The following is a 26,434-nucleotide window of genomic DNA, read 5'->3' as shown; positions in this document are numbered from 1 at the left end:
CAAGATAGCAAGAAAAAAAAGAAAGCGGTCCCTAATGGTTTAACTGCCTGAACCTAACGACCTGACGATCGACGGCTGCATGACGACGAAAGAGCGCCCTTAGTGAAACGATGAAGGTGCATTGATGGTGACAGCATGATGACAATGAGATGATCCTGAAATGACGCTGTTATGACTATGACAGCGCGACGACGGCGTAATGAGGACACCGGGATGACGAGAAGTGTCTGAAGACGACAGCGTGGCGACGACTGCGTCACGAAGATTGTACGATGGCGACTTGAACGCGGTGTTTTGATGACGACAGGGTTACGCAGTGACAAGGACGATGCTAGAATGACCACCAAGGCTTTACGACGATGCTATGACAATGAATGCATGATGATGACTGTTCGACGACGACTCAATGGTGACGTTGCCCCAGCAATATTGAAATGAGGACGATGGAATGACCTCAGCGCAATCGTAGCTTCGAGCACAGAAGTAGTGTCCTAAGCTATCAGACAACTTGGGACGCTGAGCGGCGTGAATGGCATGCCGACAACGGCATGATGAGAGTCGTATGGTGAGGCTGGGTTGACGGCGATGGACTGACTATGGCGGCATCAGAACGACGGTACGACAACGAGTACATGACGAGTGCATGATGAAGCTAGGATGACTACGACGGGACGACCACGATGGCATCACGACCACAAGTGCATGCGTATGGTGAGTGGCAGGATGTATTAGATAACTTGAAAGACATCGGTTGGCCTAAAAGGCGAGACAACTACGGCACGACGACAGTACAAGGACAAAGCACGAACGCCGACAATGCAACTCTCACAACGGTATCCCTACCACGAGTAGCTACCTAGTGGCCCGTGCTAAGAGACAAGTTGCAAGCCACTCAGTCGGCGTAAGAGGCTAGAGAGATAGGCTCAAAACGACCGAAGTAGGCAAAGAATGCTATTCCCATTAACAATAGACACAGCAGTGCTCGTGTTCACTGTACCAACTTTTCCTGTTCACATTTACTTTCTGCGACGCCATTACACAAAAAATGAACCCATGCTGACCAGCCGAGCCTTTAAGTGCCATCTCTCAGCGCTAGGCATGCAGAAGAACTCAATTGATTGCAAAAAGTAAATAGAATTTATAACGGTCGGAGCCGTTTTGTTGCTCTCAACTTTTACAGTAGCAGAAGGGCTTTTCGTCGTTGCAGTCTACAGTAATGTATGCAGGCATTTCTAGGAAGCGCGCATCTTTGATTCACAGAACGAAACTACTGGAAATCTCCTTGAGCGTTCACAACGCATACCGGAAAAGCCAGTAGATCTAGCTCAGCACTTGAAAGGATGGACCATGGCGGGGCATGATTTCTCCGTAATACTTGGGTAATAGCGACCTATTTAAACCATCATCGACTGGTATTCGGAGAACTGCCTTGTGAGCAATGTGGTGTCGAGCACCAATTGTAAAACGGTATGAAACAACAGCTGGTACGTGTCTAACGGTCCGGAAGCTCCGCCTTCGTGTTTGGTTTTGCGTCGTAAGCATGCTACGAGCATGACTGGTTAGTGTAGCACAAGTCGTGGTTAACTTCGCGGCTCGTCTCCACTTTTCTGCAACAGCAGCAGAATATTGCTGTCAGCAGCTGTCGACAACTTCAGAGCATTTGCTGCATCTACGAAGCCGAGAATGCACTCAATTGCCGTATAGGTTGCCGCGTTTGAGTAATTCCGTCAACTTAGCGGTGCCTCCAGACACACGGCAATTACTATTATTATTATTATTATTATTATTATTATTATTATTATTATTATTATTATTATTATTATTATTATTATTATTATTATTATTAGATAGGGAAACATACAAGCACGCAAAGCAAACAGGGAGGGAGCAAGCTGACAACTGCCACCGAGAGGGGCACAACGCTGCCTACTCTGCCGCGAGGAGGGAATGAATAGAGAAGAAGAAGAGAAGATAAGGAACAAAGAAATAGGAAAATAGGAAATGAACAAACGACGGACACGGAAAAGAGAAAGTAGGAACACCACACGGCAAAGAGGTGGTGCATATAAGGCAAAACAGTAGTCAGCTTCTAATACGCTTATTCCTGGGAGCGGTTTGTATTTGCTTTTACGACCTTAGTGCGAGTAACACGTTCTGCGAGAGGCTTATGACTGCTGTTAACTTGCGTTTCCCATGTTATTTCCGCCAATGCATTCAGGACACGGTAACGTGATCACGTCTTAGGGCTCCAAAATTTGGGTTTTGCAAAAAAAATGCATATCGTGATTTTTTTATTCGATAAATGAAAGAATCACCGAACCTTAGTCGCTTATACCCAAGCACGCTCTTCAAGGATGCAACGGATGCTCTTTCATAAGTGATTCTTCTACACCGATGTCACATACAAAGTCTTTAATTTGTTTCGAGTACACTACAAACCACGCATACCAGAATAATCGTCGTATAAGTATCTGGGCACGAACATTTCAGTGTCTCAGAATCAATGCTAATCGTGTCAATGCGAGATTTATCTTAAAACACAGAGTTTGAAAATTATTCTGTAGTAAGTGATAGTGTAGAAAATAATAGGCACCTTATTATTTATTAGGGCACTTCGCTGAATTCTCTATACGAGTGCGGGTGCTATCATCTCGCAGATGGAGGTGTGGATGGCCCATAGCAACAAACATCGGCGACTCCTGCTTTTCCTCAGGGAGTGGTAAACATTTTTAGCAATTCATAGGACGCACACGCCGGTCGTTACTTGGCGCAGTGACTGTCAGTAGTCAAACGACAACCACACATTCAGTGCTCGTCCGTCTCGCCACCTCATCATTTGGTCCAGTAACTACAGCGCTGCCTCGGCGCCATTCTAGAATTGCGCCGGCACCGAAAAACCTTCTGAAAGTGTGCATCATTAGCGAGGGCGTTGTTGACTCGGATTCTTGCCGGAATGGCATGCTTGTACCGTACTTGTATGGTGTCGGTGCCCGGTTTCTCGCACTGGCCCATGGCGTAAGCGTAATAGAAAATCTTCGGACTGAACCGGAAGTTGTCGGCGCGGTCGGCAACGCGGCCACCGTAGACGTCGAGCAGGGGTTCAATGGCGGCGCTCTCGGCGATGAATTCGTCCTGAAACGCACGGAAGCTGGTCCGGGGGGACACTTTCCTTACATCGCGATCGAGCTGATCCATAAAGCAGGCCGACCTGTTCTGGTACTTTGTCCAATCCGCCGTGTCCCACCAGCTACGATAGGCTCCGCCCTCTCTGTACTCGCCCGAGCCGCGTGCGTCGATAGCTTTCATGGCACCCTGCAACAACTTAGCTCCTATTATAGGAACGAATACTGGATGCAGTGTCTCGGAGAAGAGCACGGGCATGGTCACGAGAGCGTGGGGAACGTACAGGGAATTTGTGCGAGGGTTGTACTCGATCGACGTCGAAAACACTGAAGTCCTGTGCAGGAAATCATAGTTGTTCGTGCCATTAAAACCTCTCCTGATGGAATCTTTGATAAGAGCACCGAAGTCTTTCAAGCTCCTCACGTCTGGCGTTGAAGCAGCGTACGAAGTGGGGTACGCTGCACTAGCACCTAGGTAGGCGAGCTTCATGGAACGTAGCTTGCGAAGCGCAGTGTTAACAGTGGTTCCACTGAACCAAAATCGTACGAACCTTTGGAGAGAGTGGCGAACGTCTTCGAACAGGGCTTCAACTTCGCGCTGGAAAGGTATCCTCCACACGCCAAGGTTTCCCCCTAGAGCCTCGATTCCAAGCATGCGCATGCCGTGTTTATAAATGTTCTCCACCATGTGTAGGCAACCCTGGATTCGCAGGGGCACCGAGTTGAGATGAGTGTCGTAGCTAAGCGGTATGAGCGGAGTGATGTTGAGGAACGAAGAGTATTCCACGAGGGTCCGAAAATAAAAGTAATCGACGACGTCTGCTGGAGTAAAGACATGCTTCAGCAAATCGACAACGTGACTAACGTACTCTTCGTCCAATATGCGCACGTTTAAGCGACCACCAAATGACTTGGGAAAAATGTGCGACAGCCATCTTGCAGTGGAGTTTCCCAATGACGTCGTTCCATCCGGAGTAAGTGTGCCAACTTTCCTGCCGGAGCCTGAGCTAGAGACGATGGCCATCAGACGCTTCTCCATGTAAACAATCTTGCTGGCGACAAGCGATGCGTTCTCGATACCCGGAAGAGATTTCTCGATAAGATGCTTGTAATCACTCTCGGTGCGATCGGGGTACCGGAGAAAGAATCTTTTCATTAGCAACTCAGGGGAGTCGACGTACGGAACGTACTTGTTCTCGCCTCCTGCTTCCTGATGTCCGGCAGGCGCCACGTACACGCTCGCAAGAGGATTGGCTCCCATGCTTTCCAAGTAATCGCCCCGCAGCTGCGGTACCTTCTCCTGCAGTCCGATGCGAAACACCACCGCGGGGGCATCGGTGAAGGGCTGAGATGAGGGTGGAGGTGTTCTGTGCTGCTGCGCGAGAAGCTGCTCCCTGATCTCCCGAGAACCGTTTGACGTAAGGCAAGACTGGTAGATGAAGGCGATGTTGCGAACCCAGCGCAGGGGACTGTGCCGCTCCACGCGGATATTGACGTCAAGGCAGCTCATCAGCTTTTCCACGCTCTCGGCTTCGAAAGTGGGCTTGCCGTTAGGCGAAAACCACCGCGGCCCACAGACGTGACCGTAGAAGTCGTCGCACGGATTCACGCTTCGGTCGAGCTTGTTGTTGGTGTGGTGCAGGTACCAGAGACACTCCGGTTGGGAACACTCTGAGTCGCTATCTTTAAATCGAAGCCGTTTGGCGTCTCGTTCGGGCTGAGGAGGATAATGCCTGGGAATTCGTTTTGTCGGAGGCCTGAGCGAACGATGAGCCGACAACTCTGGAGTTCTCGCGCTTTTTTGGTCATCGGCTCCCTTCGTAACGTTTCCAACTTTGTTGCTTTGGCTGAGCGCTTCACCCTCGGTGCTCCCGGCGGCCAACTGGGGACCATCCTCGACCATTTCGACGCGCTCGTCCTCGGATTCAAAGCGCCTCGGCCGCCCGTCATCGGCAGCGGTGTTGAGCGGAGATGGTGTGGTCACTGCCTGCTGCCAGAAGCCCCACCTGTGTGCGGTAGAAAGACAGCACGTTTAAATCAATGGAAATTTAGATGCTACAAAATTCCTACATTAGCAATTACACAGACAGTCGAGGCTTGTTCGAACTGCCCGTGCGGCCAACACCACCACGCTCTCGTGCTATCGATGGCGCATGTGAGGGCCCGTGCGTGCAGCCAGCGCCTTGTGCGGCGTTAGAAGGCATCTAGTAATGCAGGAGCCGCTCAGAGCGTTTGACTGCAGGAACGAAGCAGAGCCGACGCATTGTCGCGCTGTGCTCAATCGGCGCTGCAGCTGAGCCTGGCCACTGTTCTCTGTTCGCTGATTGCTTAAGCATTCTGCACCCAAACCTTAGAGTTGCCCCTGAGCTGCTGTACGGACACCAAGCAACAGTGCGTACACTGGTCCTAGTTTTATGGACGCTAAACGCTAAGCTAAATCAATTAGAGGGCCGTGTTGAATCTATTAAAACCTTTCAGTGGGCGCTCACAAATACCGAATGTTTTTCGTCGGTGTCGCCTCGTGCATCATCGAGGGGCGAGGCCTATAACGCCAGTTCCGGGGTTGCTGATCGCGCATGCGTTGTGAGATGCCAGGTATCTGAGAAGGCTTGCTCTGCGCTGCGCAGAATAAGTTTTCTGGCGTGTTATGTCCTGCCTACAAGTGGCGCTCACAGACAGACAGACAGACAGACAGACAGACAGACAGACAGACAGACAGACAGACAGACAGACAGACAGACAGACAGACAGACGGACGGACGGACGGACGGACGGACGGACGGACAGACAGACAGACAGACAGACAGACAGACAGACAGACAGACAGACAGACAGACAGACAGACAGACAGACAGACAGACAGACAGACAGACAGACGGACGGACGGACGGACGGACGGAGGGACAGACAGACAGACAGACAGACAGACAGACAGACAGACAGACAGACACAGACAGACAGACAGACAGACAGACCGACAGACAGACAGACAGACAGATCGACAGACAGACAGACAGACAGACAGACAGACAGACAGACAGACAGACAGACAGACAGACGGACGGACGGACGGACGGACGGACGGACGGAGAGACAGACAGACAGACAGACAGACAGACAAACTGTGTCTGCCAGCATCCCAGTCGTCTCTGCGACCGTACATAACATCAGCCACAAAAGATGTGTAGCAGCGAATAGGGTTAATTTTGGCATATATTTAGCACACTGTGAACGAAGCAAAAATACGACGGGCTTGTATTTCACGCAAAACTATAATTACATCGTAATATAGTGAAGAGCTCATAAAACAAATAAAAGCACAGGCAAGCAGATCGAAATAAACAAGTAATACTGTTCACGTTAAAACTAAGAGTAAATTTGCGGCAAATGCGTCTTTAGGCAGGCAGCTCATGCCTAATGTACGCAAACACTTACCTGCTTTAACACATGACTCGTGCAATTTTAGAGAGGACATCGAGCGTCACAGCAAATCGTACCGCATGTAAATGTATTAAAAACCTTCATATAACCTGCAACCCTGATGTCTAATATGTGCTCCACGCCGACGCCTGTCTGGACTGGCTTATAATCATAAAAATAACGTGGGTACATCTATTTACCATGCTCTATACGCATATATTCCTGCTTCGCAATTCCAACCAGGTTGCAGACATAAAAGTTGACGATTCTGTGGGATAAAGAACCGCACTCGAGCTGGGGCCGAATGATCGAACATTAGAGGCTGCGCAAGCATACCGGTGTGCGGAACCTTTTCGGTAATCGACAAACCATTTCAAGTTGTCGCATTGGGCTAGCGCACTGTCAAGGTGCTAGTTTTCATACCTTGCTATCGCTTTCAATATTCATCTTCGAGCGAAACTATGAATGCTTTGACGCGAAGATTTCTTAGTGTCCCTTTTTCGCACTTTTCTGTCCGTTCCTAAGCGCCATCGACTGCACAGATGCACACCGACGTCAAAATGCCATGCTCCCGCAACTCATGGAAATCGTGTCACGTGATAAATATAGCTTGTATCGGCCCATAGCGTAGGGCGCCGCCTGTATGATGATGATAATCATGATTAGGTCTGCTCATAAAGCCACAAGCTTTTATGGCTTCCAAAGTATGCCGCAAATGTATTATCGAAAATTAAACAGCAATACCATATGATATGCAGCAGCTAACAGCAATCTTGGCCCTGAACTGCATTTACCAAGTAACCACAATATCAAAGACTCCTTCGGGCGAAAGGAATGAAGCTGTTAAAAAAGGCATTTGCTCTAATCATTATCTGAAAACACAGCAGGATTTAACCCCTTTACGAACGAGACAAGGTGAAAACCTCACAAGCAACAGTTCGACATTCGGAAAGCCACCCATAACATGGATTTAAAGAACATGAACTGTGTGACAGCTGGTGCGGCGATTCAACAGGCCGCAAAAAACTAAAAAACAAAACTCAGTGTTTGCAAGCTGCAGCCGCTCTAGTACACAACGTAATGCACCCCTGCATCGTGGCTTGAGCAACACGGTAAATAAGCGGCAAACAACACGAGCACTTGTGATTCTGAACCTAAGCGAAATGTCTTTAATCCGTGTGCAGCGCGGCTGGGAAACTGAACCAAAACATGGGCACGTGGTGAGCAGCTTCGTCGCTTACGCATGTAAACATGATCGAGTACAACAAACACCTAGAAAACAGAAAGGAAGTGTGGGAACAAGAAGTTTTCCGCCGAACGGCAGCAATACATTGCTGCAGTCACTTCCCTATATGAGGTCTCGCGAGGAACAGGTGGGATCGTGTCACCTCCGAGTTTCCATAGGTATTTGAGCACTCCACCACACATCAACGAAATCGGTCGACAACCACAGCTGTCGTTACTCTGGCACAGCTAGTCAACTCATAACTCCAGAAAACATAAAAATGAACAAGCAGTCCCCGTTTTCTCCTATATCAAAAATGGATATCATAAGGTTTTGCATTCTATGTGAGTATGCGTACAAAATTTACAATCTTCTGGTTTTCTCAACATGATACTTAAGTTCTTCTCTAGCTGTCGCACAGATCCAAAACAATGGGTTGTGGTGGCATACATAACTTCTGAATTTAGAAATATTACCTTTTGGTTGCTCAGGTAACGGCAGTAAGCTGTATATTGTTCTCTTTGAACATAAATGAACTCTTGTCTGCTCTGTCGTGCGAATCTACAATGCATGCCGATGACACTGCATTAATTTTTCGAGCTAACCCGCTCTCTATACTAGCAGCAGTTACCACGTGGCTCTCTTCTAACAAGCTAAGATTAAATACTGAGCAAACTAAATACGGTATATTTCACTGCAGCAGGAAATATCTATATTATATATTTCTGAACTTTCATGTTAACAATGAATCCGCTGAGCGCGTTTCCACGTCGAAGTACTTGGGTGCAGTGATGGATGAAAACTTCCATTCGCAAGAACCGATTAATGAGATATCGAAACAGCTCACTTTCATATTTCACGCTCCTTAATGTCTGAGGTTACTTTGAATTTAACATGCTTCAAGTTTTATACTTTTCCTTATTTCACTCACAACAGAGTTAGTGTAGTGAAAGTTGGGGTTGTGCGGTTACAGTAACGCGCCTTGAGAGTTATAACATTTTCCTCTCCTCATTGCCCACGCACCCAATTATTTGCGAACACTCGTATATTACCGCTCTGTCACAACAAAATTATATAACTACAGTTACGTTGAATGATGTATTGAACAATGATTCTCCATTACCATTGAGTTCGTTTAGTTTATCAACCGATAACGCAAGGCACGCAGTCACGGCAAACTCAATATCCCTACCTGCACGAACGTATACGGCGAAAGATCACTTTAGTCTGACGTAATGTTTTTCCGGAAACGCGCAATTTGGCGAGAAATAAATCATTAAAGTTATAGATAATTATTACTGGTGAATTATTATTTATTTATACCTTCGTTATTTATTACTCACCACCTTGTGCGTTTCAGCAAAACTATTACGTCAGACTCTCGCCTTTCCTTCTAGTTGTTGACAAATTCGTCTTCGCCCCGGCGTCTGCTATCCGCCTGGTTAGCTCACATGGTAGAGCGGCTGCACCGGAAAGGCGGTGGTCCCGTGTTCGAGTCCCAGACCAGTACGAATTTTTCTTCAACTGCGAGGCTTTTCTTTCGAGAAACCCGTACGTGTTTCCTTTGTAGCTATTGCTACGAATGGGTGGGTGTCTCATTTACCTTCACTTAATCACTTCAGTCTATTAGTGCTAAAATTTGGAACTCCATTCCACCCGAAATCAAACTTGCACGCAACTGTCAACACTCTGTAAAGTACATTATTTAAATTAGTCATGTAGCATTCCGAATGCTAAGTCCGCATCCTTTGTATACTATTTCTAGCACGCTAAGAATATCTTGTTTCCACTGGGCAGGTTTGTATTATCAAATGCATATGGCGCTCTGTAATTTTTTTTTACATGTTTGGCATTCTCTTGTCATTTGCATAGTACTTCTTTATTTTTCGTGCATATATCACAATTTCGTATTTATAGAGAGTTTGCATTGAATAGATTGGGATTTGTATTTTCTCCGTTTAAAATGTTGCGCTGTTATCCTAATGTGCGCCCGCATGTGAAGCCCGTTCACTGCACCTCCGCTTTCAAAGCTGATTACATAAACTCGTGCAATAGATTGGACCGACAACTAGCCATAAAGGTTTGCGGTTCATATATTTCTATAAAAATGTACCCCCTAAGCATGAATTGGCTTATGGGGCTGTACGGGCCAAAACCACGATTGGGTTATGAGGCAGACCGTAGTGGCGCACTCCGGATTAATTTTGGCGCCATGGTGTTCTTTAACGTGTCCCTTAATCAAAGTGCGCGAGCGTTTTTTTTTTTTTTCGTCTCGCCCCCTTCGAAATGCGGCTGCCTCGGTCCAGTCCGTGACCTGGAGCAGTGCCATCTATAGCCGCAAAGCTACCGCGGCAGGCACAGAAGTGTTGATATGACGTGCGACCGCTTCAGTTGTGTCGCATAGACCCCGCGGTGCACTTTAATTAATGCGGCTCTGCTTCTGCGCGCCCTGCGAAAGTTGTCCGCTAGACATATTTGCATGGTTTGATTGTTCAGAAATCGCAGAAACGCACCGTACTGTACCTTGAACTGAAGTTTATCCAGCGTTTGCTTGCCTTTTCAAATCACCTTTTCCCAATCTCTCCCCCCCCCACCCTCCACCCTGCTTTGTATTTTTATGCGAACTGCGAGCGAAAAGATGGCAAGGAAGTTTCGGGACTGGTTTTGCGACTGCGTCGGTTCTACTCATTCTCTGCCTCCTCTTCCCCCTCCTCTCTTTCATTCTAACTATATGTAAGATAGAACCTTAGAAAAAACGGGAGGCCGCGCGCAGATAACCGAAGCGCGACTGCCGATTGCCTCCGCGACTAAAATAGTCCCGTTCAAGCAACCATGCCTTTAGAACACGTAAAATTGGTGTAAACAAAGACTTTCGTAGCTTGCTCACTGGTTTGATAGAGCTCTCGTGATTGCAATTACACAGCACAAGCCAGATCACGAGAGAAAAATAACCTCGTGCCTTCCACACTACTGCGCGTCGTCTGCTTTTTAGCTTCATTGCAGGGGACAGAAGAAGAGGTGCTGCATGGTTTTCGCGCTGGTTTACATGTACATAGCGCGTTTACTACTTGTTTTTTGAGTTAAAAATTAATATGTTGCTATTTAGCGAGTACTTTAAGGAAGCAATGCATTTATCCGAAACTATTACGAACCTGGGACGAGAGGATGATCGTCGCAGGAAACATACCAAAATGGTTCATTTACCTTTTTTAAGAAATACCCTTGGTATTGAAAACCATAAGATTTATATAGTTTTTGCTTTTTTGTTTTTGTAAACCTATTTTCAACAATGTGGTGATTTTTTGTCCTTCCTTTTCAGGTTTTTTTTTTTTGCAAGCCTGCAGTCTCTCCAGCTCGCGTAGCGTACCGTCAGCGATGCTCGCTGCAATTTTTCGTCGCCGGATCACGGCTCAGAATAAACGCACGCGGCACGAATAGTGCATCGTAAGCTCGCAATAATATTTCCGGCGTCATAGACCACCACAAACAGTTCCGAATTAACTCTGACGAGGGGAATGCGCACCCGAATTACGCAACCCCTGCGCAGTTCGAAGCGGGGCGGCCATCCTCTCCATCAGCGGGGTCACCGACCGTCCGGCTCATGACGTCAGTCTAGATTGCACGCCCGTTGGTTGACGCGCCTGTGCATCCGCTTCGGAGGAGTTAACACTCCCTTCCTTTTAAGTGGACTTACAAGTTGGTAAATTGGTAAGCTCTTGCGGTGTGTCACGGATAAATACAGCTGTCAAGAAGCTAATGAATGTGGTGACGACCCGGGAGCCCCGGAGGGTATTGTACACATTCGACGCGGTGCTGTCCAAACGATGTCCTCGCGTCTCTTTTCTTCTCTCCCACGCTCCTTCCATGTATATACACGCTCTGAGCCACCCCGCGGCTGGGTTTGCCGGACAGCAACAGCCACATCAGCAGCCGCAACAGTGGGAAAGGAAAAGAAAGCTACGCTTTAAAATGGGACAAGAAAGAGAGACCTGCTGAACCCTGATTTGCGCACGGCAAAATATATCAAGGACGGGTGTGCTAGGCCAGGGAAACTAAGAAACCGCCCCAACAGGTGGGGAGGGAACATAGGTCAATGACTTCAAAGTTCACGCAGAAAGAGTAGTATAGGAATGTTAGGGGCAACCGCGCCGTTAAATAACCTGGTCAACGTGAAAGAGTGCGGCAGTGACTCACGGAAAATAGTTTTGAGAAAGAAGTGGGGTGATCGCTACGAGGAGGGGGGAGGGAGGGGAAAGACGCGCATAGAAGGTATCAAGTACGAAGTTATCGGATAATTATGGACATAGGGAGAGCGTTGCCTCCCTGCCTCATCGTTCAACACCAGACGGCCATGGTCAGTCGCCTAGTTGAGTCTCAACTACCCCGTCGTAACACGTGCTACATGCTGCGGAGAGACCGTACCTAAATGTTTCGGAAATTTTCAGACTAGACTGGTGTCACGAGATACGACACTTTGAGATCTCTCGGAGGTACTGGCCTTTACTTTACCGCGAGCAACGGATGCCGTAATTTTCACTAAGGCTTCTTAGCAGGAAGCAGCCCTGATTCGGGCTGTGTGCCTAAATTCCTGAGTGGGTTCAAATAACAATACGTGTTAAATGATGATTACAATACCATGATCGCAAGTTACTTCCAAACATCTCTTCAAACAAGTCGGATGGCACGTCACCGAACGTGAGTGAACCTTGCATCTTATGATACTATCAAAATTCTAGCCAAAGCTTCGTTCCTGTATTTTCAAATCTAGAGTATATAGCACGTGCAGAATGCCGCTAACTTCATTGAGTGACAGACAAGTTCCAAATAGTGCCTGCCCTCTTCCGTACGTAGCCTGGCCGTACAACTCACTAGAAGATCTGGCTGGAAAACGACGGTTATCTCCACTTTTACCTAGGCTGCAACAAGTCTGGCCTGCAAATAAGAAGACGTACGATATTGCGCTGTCTTGTTTTTGTTCTGCCCTGCTTTAAGCGCTGTTCGTTTTTCCATGTCATGTACCAGCCTGCTCATCCACATACATAATATAAATGCTTCAATTCGTAAGTGATAGTTTAGGACTGTTTCATATCATCATTTTTAAATATAGTATAAGCACGGTAGCATCATTTGGTGCGAAGTGGCTGCACGCCACAGTAATGAAAACAAAATCGTCAGCCGTTCCAGTCGGTGAAAAAGGACGGGCCGCGAAGATGTGGTAAGTCGATCAACGCCGCTATGTGATGTCGGTATTATATTTATTATGACGAACACATTCCCAAATGCTTGGAAAACAGCTCGGGTCGTTCCCGCCTTTAGATCAGGGGTAAAAAACTGCTGCGATTAAATAGAGGCCTATTTCTCTCCCATGCGCAGCATCTAACTTATTCGAGTCAACTCTGCACTCAATAATTTCATCCTCTATTAAAGATACTGTCATTCCACAGTAGCATGACTTCATATTGGGACCCTCCACAAGTAATAACCTCGTTAGCTTCATGATACATGCCTCTCAAGCAGTGTATACGTAAAGACAGATGTCGTTTATTTTGACCGCCGTAAGGAGTTTGATGTCATACGCCACAAAACACTCCTTCAAAAGGTGACAAACCATGATCTGCAACATTATGTCACAGCGCCGATAAGAAGCTACCTCCGTGACCGGTACTCCTACGTTAGCGTAAATTGTCAGTCGTCAGAACATTATGTTCTGGGCCTTCTTCTCTTCTCACTGTTTATTAACGACGTTCCGACAGTAATCCAAAACTCTTCAATTTTGTTGTATGCTGATGACACGAAAGCTTTCAAAATGGAAAAAAGGTTAATGATTGCGCTGCTCTTCGGAAGGACACTGTAAATTTTTCGTCATGTTGCGCCTAAAACAGGCTGGCCTTAAATGCATCAAACACAGAAGTTGTAAGCTTTACGCGAAAGGCTTACAAGACTTTATTTTAACAGGACTTTAGCTCTCCGAGTTTCTCGCCCTACGCTCAACAGGCGAGGAAGCGTGCACTTCGAATGCTCGGCACAGCATGTCGGGTGACGAGAGGCTTCAAACAACATGGGTAATTTGCAACTGTATATAAGAGCATATGCCTTCCAGTTCTTGGGTACGCCTTTGTTGTTTGCGGCGGCGCTTGCAGGTGAAAGTGTGAACTTCTCCAAAATATGCAAAAGAGTTCACATCTATATATAAACATCGATTCTCTCAACAGCCTTCCATCTTCATATAGCTAATACAGACACTGACGTTTCCTACCCTCACCTGCAGACGCAATAAAGAAGATGTTATTTTTTCTCACGAATTATTACATGGAAATATCTGCTGCTCGCACTTGCTTTCTAATGCGTGCTTTCATATTCCGCAGGAAGGCACAAGGAAGCAGCGTGCCTTTCAGCCTTCAGATTTTGTGACCCTCTATCTAAAGTGCAGGCGACATATAACGCCCATTCGGAGTGGCTGGATATCTTCATGCCTAATTTTAATATCTTCCTGAAAAGACTTGCAGCGGGATTTCAATAACTGATCAAAATCTGTCATATCTGTTGTGTGTTGCGTCATTCTGCAGTCATTTTTTCTGTTTTTCTACGTTTGCTTTTTATTCTCTTTGTGCACACATGTTATGTTCCGTTAAAATCTGTATTCGCAAAATTACTATTCTTTTTTACATTGAGCGCGTGGGTATGTGTTTGTGAGCTTGTATTGTTCTTCCTGTGAATTGTTATGCGGAGTGTGCCAGCACAAAGACCCTCGAGCTTGTTCCTGTACACTTTAAGAAACATATTTCATCGATTGATTGATTGATTGATTGATTGATTGATTGATTGATTGATTGATTGATTGATTGATTGATTGATTGATTGATTGATTGATAAATGATCACCTAGGCGATCTGTCGTGGATGGATGGATGTTATGAGCGTGCCCTTTGGAATGGGGTGTAGTGTTGTGCCACCAAGTTCTTGCTATTATACTGCCGAATGTCCTACCTCGGTCAAAAAAGAAAAAAAAATAACACTATGAACCCCTACAACCAACTTTTCTGACCCTCTATTGCGAACTTTGCTTTGGTACGTCTCCGTTTTTTGTCGTTTCCCGACTTTTCTTTCACCAATCTTCCAATCGCCTCTTACTAATCTCTATTGCAGACATGTTTACTTTTCCCCTGCTCTCGCTGAACCCAAGGGCTTCAAGGATGCCAGTGGTGCCTAAATCGATCGGGTGGCAGACATGCTCCATCGCTTCCCTAGATTTACCGCAGCAAGCACATGCTTCTTCTTCCTTTTTATATCTCGCTTTATAGGTGCGTGTTCTAAGGCATCCCGATCTTGCTTCGAAAGTAATGCGCTTCTCTTTGAGTTATCATAAGTTGTTTATTTTCTGATTTCGTTTTTTGCTTATTAAGTGGTTACTCATGGCAGGTATCTTTTCCGTCACCGCCACCCATAAGAATATTTCAGCCTTTCTTACTATCCGTTTGACGTTCTTTTTTGCTGTATTGCCCACCCTACAGGCCACACACTTACTGGTAAGTTTCCTAGTTGTTTTCCTCCACTGTGAAGCTATGTTTTTCCTGTACAGATACCTCAACACTCTCCCAGCGCATTTACTTTCTTCCACATTCCCACAGTCGTCATTCATACTCAATTTTACTGTGAGATTCCCCCACTTCAAAGCTAGTCCAGCCTATATCGCCCTGCACAGCTCCATTTGTAGTCTTCACATGAGCGCCCAGTGCAAGGCGTCCCACTGACCTTTGGTTCCCATCGAGTCCTGATTGTATCCCAAATTTAAAGCAAGGAACCTCATTTCCAAAAGTAAGTCCTGGAACCATTACACCTTTCCACATGCCCCGGAGCACCTCGTACCTATGTATCCCATAGCGCTCTGTGCTTCATAATGGCTGCATTTCACTTCGCCTTTACTACTATGGTTCTCTCCTGTGTTTCCATATATCTATTGCTTCGTCTGTCCATATACCAAGGTATTTCTATTCTCTAACCCGACCTATTTCCTGGCCCTGTATTGGCACTGTCTGTTCACTGTTTTCATTGAATATCATAAACCCTGATGTTGTAACACTAAATTTCGAACCAAAATTCTTGCTTTCCCGTCCACAGATATTAGCCAAACGTTGCAAATTACTTTGTTTGTTAGCTAGCAACACAATGTAGTCTGCATTGAATTAACCTGGAAGCTGCTACTCTACTACTTACCGGCCTGTTTCTATGAGAGATTAAACCCGATATTACTTCCTTCTAGCGCCCTCTCCATCCTCACCATGCACATCATAAACAGCAGTGGCAATAAAGGAACCCCTGCCTCAGTCCCTTGTTCATATCAACTTTCTCCTCGCTCCCTATCCCTTCCCATTCAACGCAAACGGTATTTTCTAGGTAAATCTCTCTCAAAAGCTGTAGACAATCATCACCTAAGCCTCCCTCTTTAAGAACACCGCGACAGCGTATACCGCGACATTTTGTCGCGGTATACGCTGTCATACGCTCCTGTAACGTCTACAAAGGCCACATATAACGAATGGTCTACCATTCTACTCTTGACATTCCGATGCACTGAGTGAGAACAAATAAGTTATCGTCCAAACGCCTACCTATTCTGAAGTCATTTTGAAGTTCTCCCAAAATGCCATTATTCTCTGCCCATGGAACCACAACACACAACGCCCACTGGTGGTAACAGTCTGTATACGATGCAGGTGGCCGTCAAACCGAGTCTCAACGTGAGCAACGATATGCACTGACTGGGGTTCAGTCAAAGGAGTGGACGAAACAAAACACCTTTGTTTGTGATTTGCGATAGAGCATACTTACTAGTTAATTAGCTGAATGAAACTTTGAAGGACTAGAGTTTTATTCTAGTGGATAAGTATGGGGCTGTATAAGCCCATGTATTGGCAGCAGGCGGGAATTCCATAACACTTACAACTTCACGGTGAAAGACGCATTTATGAAACGTAAGTGAAACTACGCAATATGAGTCGTCTCCACGCCTAATTGTAATGTAATTTGTTTCGGGATAGTTTTACCAAAATAAGAGTTACAGCCGTTTTCTGTAACCATACTTCCTCCGTAGTCGGCCATGTCTTGAGAGCAGACGGGAACTCTGTAACGTTTACAACTTCGCTTTGAACTAACTTATAATGACGAGTAAATGCAAACTCGGCGTAAAGATAGAAACGTGTTAACGGCAAGTTTCAGTATAATATTTTCTATGATACCTACATTATAGTGACAGCTACAGAACATTCACGTGAAACTGAAGACGAAACTTTTTTCGTGTGGATGTGAAACGCAGGTGGACGGACATCGACCACCGCCGCAGTGTAGCTATGTGCAACTTCGTTGCAGATATTTGCCAGAAGTGAAGCGAAATGTTGTTTCGGCAACGCATAAATATGCGTCATCGTTGTTACAGCATTCGTCTTCGGGGAGCCAAGGAGTTTGTCAAGCTCACATACATATATTGACACGTGTACTTGTTTGTCTTTATCGGGCAACACGTTTTACCGCCTAACAAATGTTATCGCACAAGCAGGACGCGCCTGCATGTATCGCAAGTTTCTGGAATGTTATCGGTGCTTCTATCTGCTGTCTCGGACCGAACCTTGTGTAATCTGATCGCATGTGTGTGCGACGCGAATAATGTAGAACTTTGTGGAAGGCACGCGGGTCCCAGCAATTACTCTGGAACATTCGACGACTGATGTATAAAAGCCGACGCGCTTGACCCTCTGGTCATATTTTCGACGATCGCCGATCGTGTTCGCCGCTATCGTTGTGCTATAAGTGTAGCCTGTGTTGTGGGCGCAGGTTCACCCGATAAAAGTGTTGTCGTTCACGGTATTGCTACTGTGTTCTTTGAATTCTCGACCACGTGACAATATATATATATATATATATATATATATATATATATATATATATATATATATATATATATATATATATATGCATATGTATGTATATATATATATATATATATATATATATATATATATATATATACGGGGAGGAGCGAGGTGGTTGTCCTTACAAAACCCCGCGAAATAACTTCTACGGCACTGGCTGGCCGCCATAGGCGACAGCCCGCACATGTACGTATGTTTATGCCGCGTCACATCGGTGCTCGAACGCTTGTTGTGCGGACAGTTTAGGACAAGAAAACATCGTGTATTTAAACACACCGATGCAGGAAACCTGAAATGTAACGGGATTTATCCTCGTTAGACTTCTTGATTCCAAAGCGCAGACGGACCGACAAAGTATAGACAGACTCGGTGGGCGGAACCTTATGTGGAAGCGAAGGATCCCGGGGCAGCTACCTGGTGAATGTTCCATTGTTTGTATTTCAGCCTAAGAGTCCTTAAACTGTTATATTTTAGCACACTAGTGAAAGTGGAAACGCACGAATCCCCTCAGCTTTGTCATCAGTGCGAGGATATCAATCAGCGACAGCGGTCTGTTCGAACGCGTCTGAACGACTGCTGGGTGTCGTGTAGACTGCACAACGCTGCAACAACTCGTAGTGATAGGTTGCAAACAACCTACTAGAAAACGGCGCATTATCGGCGTTTCCGGAATTCCGTTCAAGAATATAGCTATCTGCACAGTCAATAGGGAAGTGTAAGGAACGAAAGGCTGTGTGGCATATGTATGCGTAGACAAAGCACCTAACTCACCTTCATACGTAGCTGCTGCAAGGAACATGTATGACCCCAAAATAGCGGTATTTGGGACAGGAGACTAATACCTGCCAATAAATTTATACCAAGCATTTCATATGCGACAGCGCCTACACTCCTTGCGTACTGGAAGTAGTGCAGGGCAAACGCACTAAAGCACGAGCCAGCGAACTGCAGCGAAAACAAGCGCGTGTACAGAATCCGCCACTGCAACCCAGTGTCATAACAGTTAAACCAGCGTCTTGTCCAATGTGACCCAGCTCTTATCCAGCAGTCACTCTGGTGCCCCAGTGACTCCCAACAAGAGCCAGAGTCTCCAGCACGATCCAGTGTTAAAAGACGCGATTTTTTTCAAGGTGGAAGGCTCTGTAATACGTTTGTATTTGCAATAGGGAACGTTAGGAATTTTGTGACGAATGTTTACTACCTTAATGCAGGTAATCACAACGACCTTTTTCCAAAAGCATTGTATACCCTAACTATGTTTTTTTTTTTCGCATGTGGCCGACTTTCTTCCTTTTCTTCAAACATGAGTTTTACGCAATAAAGAAGCGAGGCGTGGTTTGATTGTTCAGCAGAGGTCTTCGAGAAAACGTGCAAGCCGCTGCGTAGAGCGAAGTTCTGAAACGATTCCCGTCTACTTGATGGCATACGCTCCGTGGGTTCAAGCCAGGTTATATTTAGAGTGTAGGGCAGCTCAAAGATTCACCATTTCAATGACCCTTGATTCATTCCATCCTCCGCTTTCCGGCAACAAGAGACCTTACCTGCCTACTCACAGCAGAACTATCGGGACGACTAGATCCTTTGGCAAAAATACAGTTATGCATGAGCCATGATGTGACTACAGCAAAATTGGTGGTAAGCACTCCCATTAGCTTTAGAAGAAACGGAAAGAGACACTTCCACGCCTTGCCCATAATCGGGTCCATTAGTATAGCTAGCTTTGCCAGCTTCAGTGCATAGAAAATGCCTCTTTTACAAAATACAAATAGAAAAACCTAACTATCTAAGGATAATTGATCAATGGTTCAACGCTGTACACGATTGGTTTGTCTTCCCATAATAGCGCTTTTCCTTCAGGCGTCACTACCAGGGGCGTAGCCAGGAGAGGGGGGAGGGGCTTATGAGGCTTCTGCCCCCCCCCCCCGAAATGTTTTCGTGCTGTCATGCGCCGCCGACCAAAACGCCGTGATGCCGGAAATCATTCTGTATTTTGCCTAGAATGCTTTCTTATGCTCCAAAAGACATTTAGGCACGAACATTGCGAATTCACGCTGGATTTCGCGGCAACTCCCATGCACCTGGATTCACATAACCATAACGCAAGGAGTCCCATCTGAGCACAAAGTTTCAAGGGCGCTTTGACGGTGAGCGGGCTCGTCACGGCATCTCGCGGAGGCCGTGGAATCTACGGAGTGCATGGATTTTCAATTATGAAACTTTATCGGCATAAAAGTTTTATACACATTTGATTGCGAAAATGCATTGTCTTTTCTAAAGTCGTATATCGGACCATACAAGACAAGCCAAATGAGCACACTATCATACAAGTGGGCAAAGCACACAGTGAGGTCCTATGAGACGAAGCGTTGTGGCGGTTCATTTGCGCCGTCATGTGGCAGAAGAGAATATCAACATGTTTTTCACTTGCGCTAAAGCATCGATGTCAAGGCAATAAAGCCAGCAAATGTAAGTTCTTTCCTATTTATTTTTTTTCTACTTTGACTTTACAACCTCTTCAATTTTCTTGCTCTCGCTACTAGCGGGCTGCTGGAGACAGCGAGAAGCCATGCGTTTTTTCCTATTGCCCCGACCACCACGCGGCGCACTTCAGTGCGCGTTCGTTTTTCTCGGGTCGATTGGATTTTAGCCTGCGAGAGTTTTGGATACTTTTTGGCTAGCAGACAAGAAATATGAGCAATGGTCGCTCGCCGTCATCACTGTGGGGACTCGATGGATTGCAAAGCCTCCGCTTGAGAACATCACCTTCACTTTGATGGTATTGGAATCTCTCTGGAACGTCTTTTGTCTCGTCAGTATAGGATACCGAGCAGTATGCGTATTGCTCTCCGTGGACCAAGCATCTCACGTTTTCTTCGATATTCCTTGGGTAACCACATTAGGTGCCCAAAGTAGGCATTCGATTGTGGCCAGCATGCTTTCCTTTGCGTTATCTTTTCCTCTACTTCGGTGCCCCCGCCCCACAAAAGAAAGAAAGACATTGTTGCTGCGCAGCGAATTATTGCATCGTGAAAATTCGATTTTGTTACTTCTTTTCCGGAGAGTCAAGGGTCTCATGCGCTGATTATAATACTTCGATAGCAATTATATGGACACTTCAGGCGCATTCCTGCCGTGGCCATTGCCGTCATGTTCCGTGTAAACTCCAAGAGCTGAAATCGAAAGTTTGACGGCAGCCCGTCTCGCTGCGAGAATACATGTTGAATAAACGCGAAAATACTGCGTTACTTCAAGGGCTGAACGACTACTAATACAAGCAAAAACATTGGAGTGCAATACTAAAGTCCGTATGCTGGAAAATGACACCTTCTATGCCCGTCGTCGACTACAGTTCCTGTGCCCTGCTGAATTTGCTTCAATTCAGCTACACGCTAACTTTCAAGCAAGCGTGAAAACACGAAATAATGATGTCATGCACCATGCCAAGCTGGAACGGCTGTGATCGTCCTGAAAGGGTCCGTCCCGAAGTTTACCAAAAGAGGCTGTACACAATCTTTCTTCCCATAAACCTGAAAAGGCGGAGCTATGTTCTCAGCGTTGGTCAAAACTTTAGCACAGGGCCCACACGAGATGCGCAGTAGCTGATTTGTGCTGTTGAAAAGGCTCTAAGCCAAGTCGACGCCACTAGACATGACGAAGCTCGAACGCGTGTTATTAACGAAGGCTTCAAAACCCTTCTAGGCTTCAAAACACTTCTTGAAAGTGCGCGCTGTCGCTTGAGGAACATCAGGCTATCGACCGGCTTCGAAGCAACCCTGACATCGTCATTCTTCAGGCTGACAAAGGAAACGCAGCTGTTTTGCTTGATAGTGGTGACTACCCCAAAAAATGCTGGCACTGCTCAGTGACGCCAATACCTATACTCACCCGACGCGTGATCCAACTCGAAAACTGCAAAGGGTCTTCCAGAAGCTTCTAGCTGACGACTTCCATTTGGCCCCACCCCAGCATAAGTCACTCTATTACCAGCTACTTTGTCACAACGGATAAGCTCCTGCACTTTATGGCCTACCAAAGATACACAAGCAAGGTGTTCTTATGCGGTCCATTGTCGAATAAATTCACTCACTTCTGTGCAAGCTTTCCGGTTTCTTACAAGGGATCCTGTCGCCACTCGTTGGAAAAAGCGGCATTCAGGTATGCAATACTGGCGACTTTATTGAACAGATACGGCATGTTGTTCCTGCACATGATGATGTTATGGTCTCATTTCTATTCCAGTCACTATTTGCAAGCGTTCCAGTAGAACTGGTTGTAGAGGTTTGCACCGCTGCTCTCGAAGCTGGCGGGTCGCTGCCCGATAGGTCTCCGATTGACGTTTTAGACGTATCCGGTCTCCTTAAGTTCTGTTTGTTGAATATATACTTCGTCTTACAACAGAATGTTTACCTGCGAACGCATGCTGCGCCTATGGGTGCATCTATATCGGTTTATGCTCCGAATCTGGTCATGGAGGACGTCGGCCGTTTGCATTTATTACCCCTTTTTGAAAGGTGTCCTTGGGATATGTACGTGATTGCATCTGCATAATTCACAAGGATACTCTCGCTGGCTTCACTGCTCGTCTTAACAGCGTGGAACAGGCGATTCAGTTTACTGTCGAGCAAGAAGTACACGGTTGTCAACCATCTATTGAGGTTATTGTCACGCGCGATGACTCTGGCCTTTCTTTCAACGTTTCCAGGAAGCCCACAAATACAGGCCGGTACCTGCATTTCAAGTCGGTACATCCGCTCTTACACACAAGGGGCCCTATAACGTAAAACTATTCCAATATGTTTTTATTCCAATCTCCTGACGTCAAATTTGCGTAGGCACCAACGCAAGCACCAGGCAGTCACCCGCAAGGTTGTCTCAACAGACCAATCACAACGCTCCCCTCGTTCATAGGAGGTCACTTTTACTTGCTTGAAAAACGAATAACATTGCCGACAATGAGCAGCTTGTGTTATCTAATTGGCTGACAAGAGGCGAGCAGCCGCTCAAGTGGAGAGGTATGCGATAGGGCCGAGCTACTGCACTGAAAATAGATAACCGGATGAAGAAGGTGGTGCCGGCGTCTGCGATTGGTCTGCTTTCTCTTACTTAGCTTGCGGTGACTGGTCAAAAATCGCGGTGGCATGCAACGGAAGATTAAGAATGACGCTAAAACAGATCCTCAGCAAAGAAGAGTTGGCCGAATGAGGTCGTAAACGTATCGAAAGTCCTCGAAAACGTTACATTCCCACGCAGGAAGTTTCATTACACGCGAATAAACCCATGCTCTCCGGCAGTTGTGAGTACCCGGCGCCTCAGCGATCGGCGGCAGCCATGTTTTATTCCTTTCGGAACGGGGCAGCTTGCGGCTATTCAGAAGAAAATACCGTTTTGTTCGGCATATTATAGTATCTTTAATGCGTACACGTCACATTGACGCGGTGAGTTTTCGTGGTTTTGTGACGTCGTGTAACAGGCAGGTGAAGTGGATGCAGCCCGAAAACTTATGACCAACAGCCGTGGGCTAATGGCGAAAAGGCGTCGAATCAGAGATAACTGTTTTTATTTTTTTCGATGAAATCATGCATAATCAGTGTGTACACATCATATCACATGGGGAGGTATCGCGGTTTTCGTGACGTCGCGTGACTGACAGGTGAAATGGGAGTGATCCAAAAAAGTTTTTGACCAATCGCGGAGAGCTGATTACAGAATTGGAATAGAAAAGTTTCGAATAGTTGCACGTTATAGCGCGCGCCCAAGGTCTGTTCCTGCTACGCTGTTCTAGCGAGCAAAAACCGTTTGCGCAAGGCAGGAGGACTGCACGCGTGATATTGGGAGCATCTGTGAAGATTTAAGAACATGTGGCTACCCTCTGTCCTTTTTGTCCTCTGTAAGGAAAGGAGTGTCACTCCCAGAAGGACAGCGTTCTACGATGTCTCCGAAGAAGTGAATGTCCGTTCCATATGTGCCTGGCACAAGTGAGACCATCGCTCGCAGCATGCGCAGGCAGGTACGACGTCACAATTGCGCATGTGCCAACCCGCAAAGTAATAAATGTTTTAGTAAACGTAAAAGATAAATTGACACAGGGAAATTTCCTCGGTGTAGTCTACGCCATAACGTGCGAGAACTGTAACTACAAATATATCGGCCAGACAGGCGACATCAAGAAACGTGTGAAACAGCATGAGTATGACGTCAAGAAATGGCACGTGACTTCGAGTGCCCGTGCTGAACATGTGGAATCTACAGGCCACAATATTTACTTGGCAAGTGAACGTGTCTTGGCCAAGGTAAAGAATCTTGCGCCACGTCTGCATTGAAAATACTTGCTCACACAGACCACGGCGCACACGCTGAATAGGCATGACGGGACACTTCCGATGGTGTACACCTTCTGCTTGCGTCACGTACTGAAACGTACTTAAATACGTTGTATATCTATTGTCGGTTTCATTGTGGACAAGGCTCACATATGGGGAGCCGAAACGTAATTAAATTTTCAGTTATCCTTGTCGGTGCATTTTTTCGCGTTTATTGATAAAAGTACAAGGTCGATTACGTCATCACCGCGCGCCGCATGCTTTACGTGCGAGTAAAAGCTTAGGGGGGAGGGTAGATAGGTGAGCCGACGATGGCGGATCAGTCTTGTGCGCGCAAGGGAGAAAAGCGGGAAAGATGTGTGCAGCCTTCCGACGCGCGCGATGGATCGGGGAGAATTGAGGAAGGGAGGTATGGGGTGGCGTAGGATTCTGTGATCTGTGATTGCGCAACATGCTTATTTCCCTTGTTTAATGCATTATATACAGTGACTTTTCTTTAGATATATAGATATATTAGAGACTGATGCGTATATATAAATATCTCGTTGAGAACTTTGGTGCATACATGCAATGAACTTTGTTTCCAGTGACACTTTTTTGCACTTTATCAAGCTGTATCTTCGCACTTGTAAATTCCAATGCATCTTCACACTTCTACTGTGTATTTTGCAGAACGCCTGCTTTTTATATGTGCTCTCATTTGCGACTATAATATTGGCGCAATTACTCACAATACGCGACCGGTGACAGCTGCTCCTGCGCAATACATTGGAACGAAGGACAGCGTCATTGAGATTTATCCCGGGCCGTTGCATATGTAGGAATATGTAAAGAAGGTTGTCGAATTAGAAAATTTCATTAAGGTATCTGTCCTCAAATTGTTCATTTCATGGTTTCATACTTTTCCTATGAAGATCATGCACTCTTTAGCTGCTTTCGAACTAATATAGTCCAAATTTCTTGTGATGTTTTCTTTTAGATAGACAAAAAAGGTGGAAGTACTGACATCAATTATTCCTGATAATATTTTTGGACATACGAACATATTCCTTTATGAAAATTTACATAATTTACATGTCTCGACACCACATTGCGCTTAAGAATTCGTTTGCAGCATTTTTGGCAATGACAATAAAGTTATCGTTGATGTAATTCACCCCACGACAAAGTCTAAAAGGAGCAGGCCGAGCTGAAATGTGAGCCCCCCCCCCCCCCCCCTAGACCAAAATTTCTGGCTACGCCACTGGTCACTACCTATACCCTTAGAGTTCCTCGATGTCCTTCCTGTTGCGTTATAAAACCATAGGTTTTCTGTCACATGTACGTGCCTGTCATGCAAACCTGTCACATGTAGCAGCAACGCCACTAATGTTACCTACAGAGATTACAAATACTCACTGAAAATATTTAGCAGTAAGTAAACACTTCTATAGCGTAAAGTGCTAGCACTTGCAACCCGCATGTCCCTTGTCCCCCCTTTTGCCTTGCACTGCACCACGTAAACCTAAGTACAGACTATGAGCGTGCCCTCGACTGTGGCATCAGCATCTCAGCTCCATCTAGCGCGTCGTCAACTACCGCTTCGTCTCCTGGTCAGCAGCGCTCCTTTTGCATCCCGCATTCGTAAACAGGCGAGAGGAGCCAGCTCACTCACCCTGCGTATCGCAGCCCAGTGCCGTCGCCGCTGCTGCCGTTGAAGTAGGCGGTGAGCAGGCTGCCATTGATCATGGCTAGCGCTACGACGCCAACGCCCAGCAGAGCTTGCACGGTCCGACGGAGGAAGCGGCACTCGGTGCCTCGGCGACCACCGTCTTCCATGTCTGCGGCCACCACCATGGCACCATGGGGCCGCCCACCCCTCGCGGGTGACGCGGCTAGGGGCACTGCCGTCTCCGGCACTCCGCTGGCTGGTGGCCGCGCTGGAGGCAGTGTGGCCCGCGACGACCCCAACCGACGCCGCTATTTCGGACCTGTCAGCTATGCATGGCCTGGCGCTGCTGCTCCATCTTCCCCTTCTTCTAGGCTTCCTACAGTGGACGGGTCCTTAGAATGATGACGATCGTGCGATGATGATGATGATGATGATGATGATGATGATGATGACCTTTTGCATATGGCGCATACCCACCTCAATGTATTGGCCGAGAAATGCTTGGCGCGCATTTCTTAACATTTTATTCAGACTGCCATTGTAGGCGGTTGAAATAAAATGATTTTGCCTGAGAAATCTGCAATAAAAGCACGAAAAAATTAACTTGCGTTCGCTCTCTAGGAAGCAAAGACAGAAGGGAGGAATGAAAGGCAGGAAGGTACCAGATAGAGTCTAGTTTGCAACCGTATACGGAAGCAACGACTCGTTTTGGTAGAATATCATCTCGGACTTCAGTAGAACGTGCTGTTGGGTGTGTTGTTATATTGCTAA

At 46.4% G+C, this 26,434-nt stretch overlaps 1 protein-coding gene across 1 annotated transcript; it reads right to left on the bottom strand.

The window, feature by feature from the left end:
- Positions 1–2,397: 2,397 nt before the first annotated feature.
- On the bottom strand, positions 2,398–26,056 carry LOC135917374 (neprilysin-2-like). Its single transcript, XM_065450955.2, has 2 exons — positions 25,667–26,056; positions 2,398–5,128 (listed from the first exon to the last, which is right to left on the bottom strand). The coding sequence occupies exons 1-2, from the start codon at positions 25,846–25,848 to the stop codon at positions 2,833–2,835; spliced, it is 2,478 nt and encodes an 825-aa protein (XP_065307027.1). The 5' UTR covers positions 25,849–26,056; the 3' UTR covers positions 2,398–2,832.
- Between the last annotated feature and the right edge of the window lie 378 nt (positions 26,057–26,434).

The sequence above is a fragment of the Dermacentor albipictus genome, chromosome 2 (assembly GCF_038994185.2).
Source record: "Dermacentor albipictus isolate Rhodes 1998 colony chromosome 2, USDA_Dalb.pri_finalv2, whole genome shotgun sequence".
Taxonomy (NCBI): Eukaryota; Metazoa; Arthropoda; class Arachnida; order Ixodida; family Ixodidae; genus Dermacentor; species Dermacentor albipictus.
The sequence above is the reverse complement of the archived record's forward strand: the minus strand, read 5'-3'. Positions and strand labels throughout refer to the sequence as shown.

What these genes read in the sequence shown, in the direction of transcription:
- LOC135917374 (XM_065450955.2), bottom strand. Translation starts at nt 25,848, where the DNA reads ATGGTGGTGGCCGCAGACATGGAAGACGGTGGTCGCCGAGGCACCGAG. An exon ending in ACTGGGCTGCGATACGCAGG is followed by an intron (nt 5,129 to 25,666) that starts GTGAGTGAGCTG and finishes TACCGCACACAG; the next exon opens with GTGGGGCTTCTGGCAGCAGG.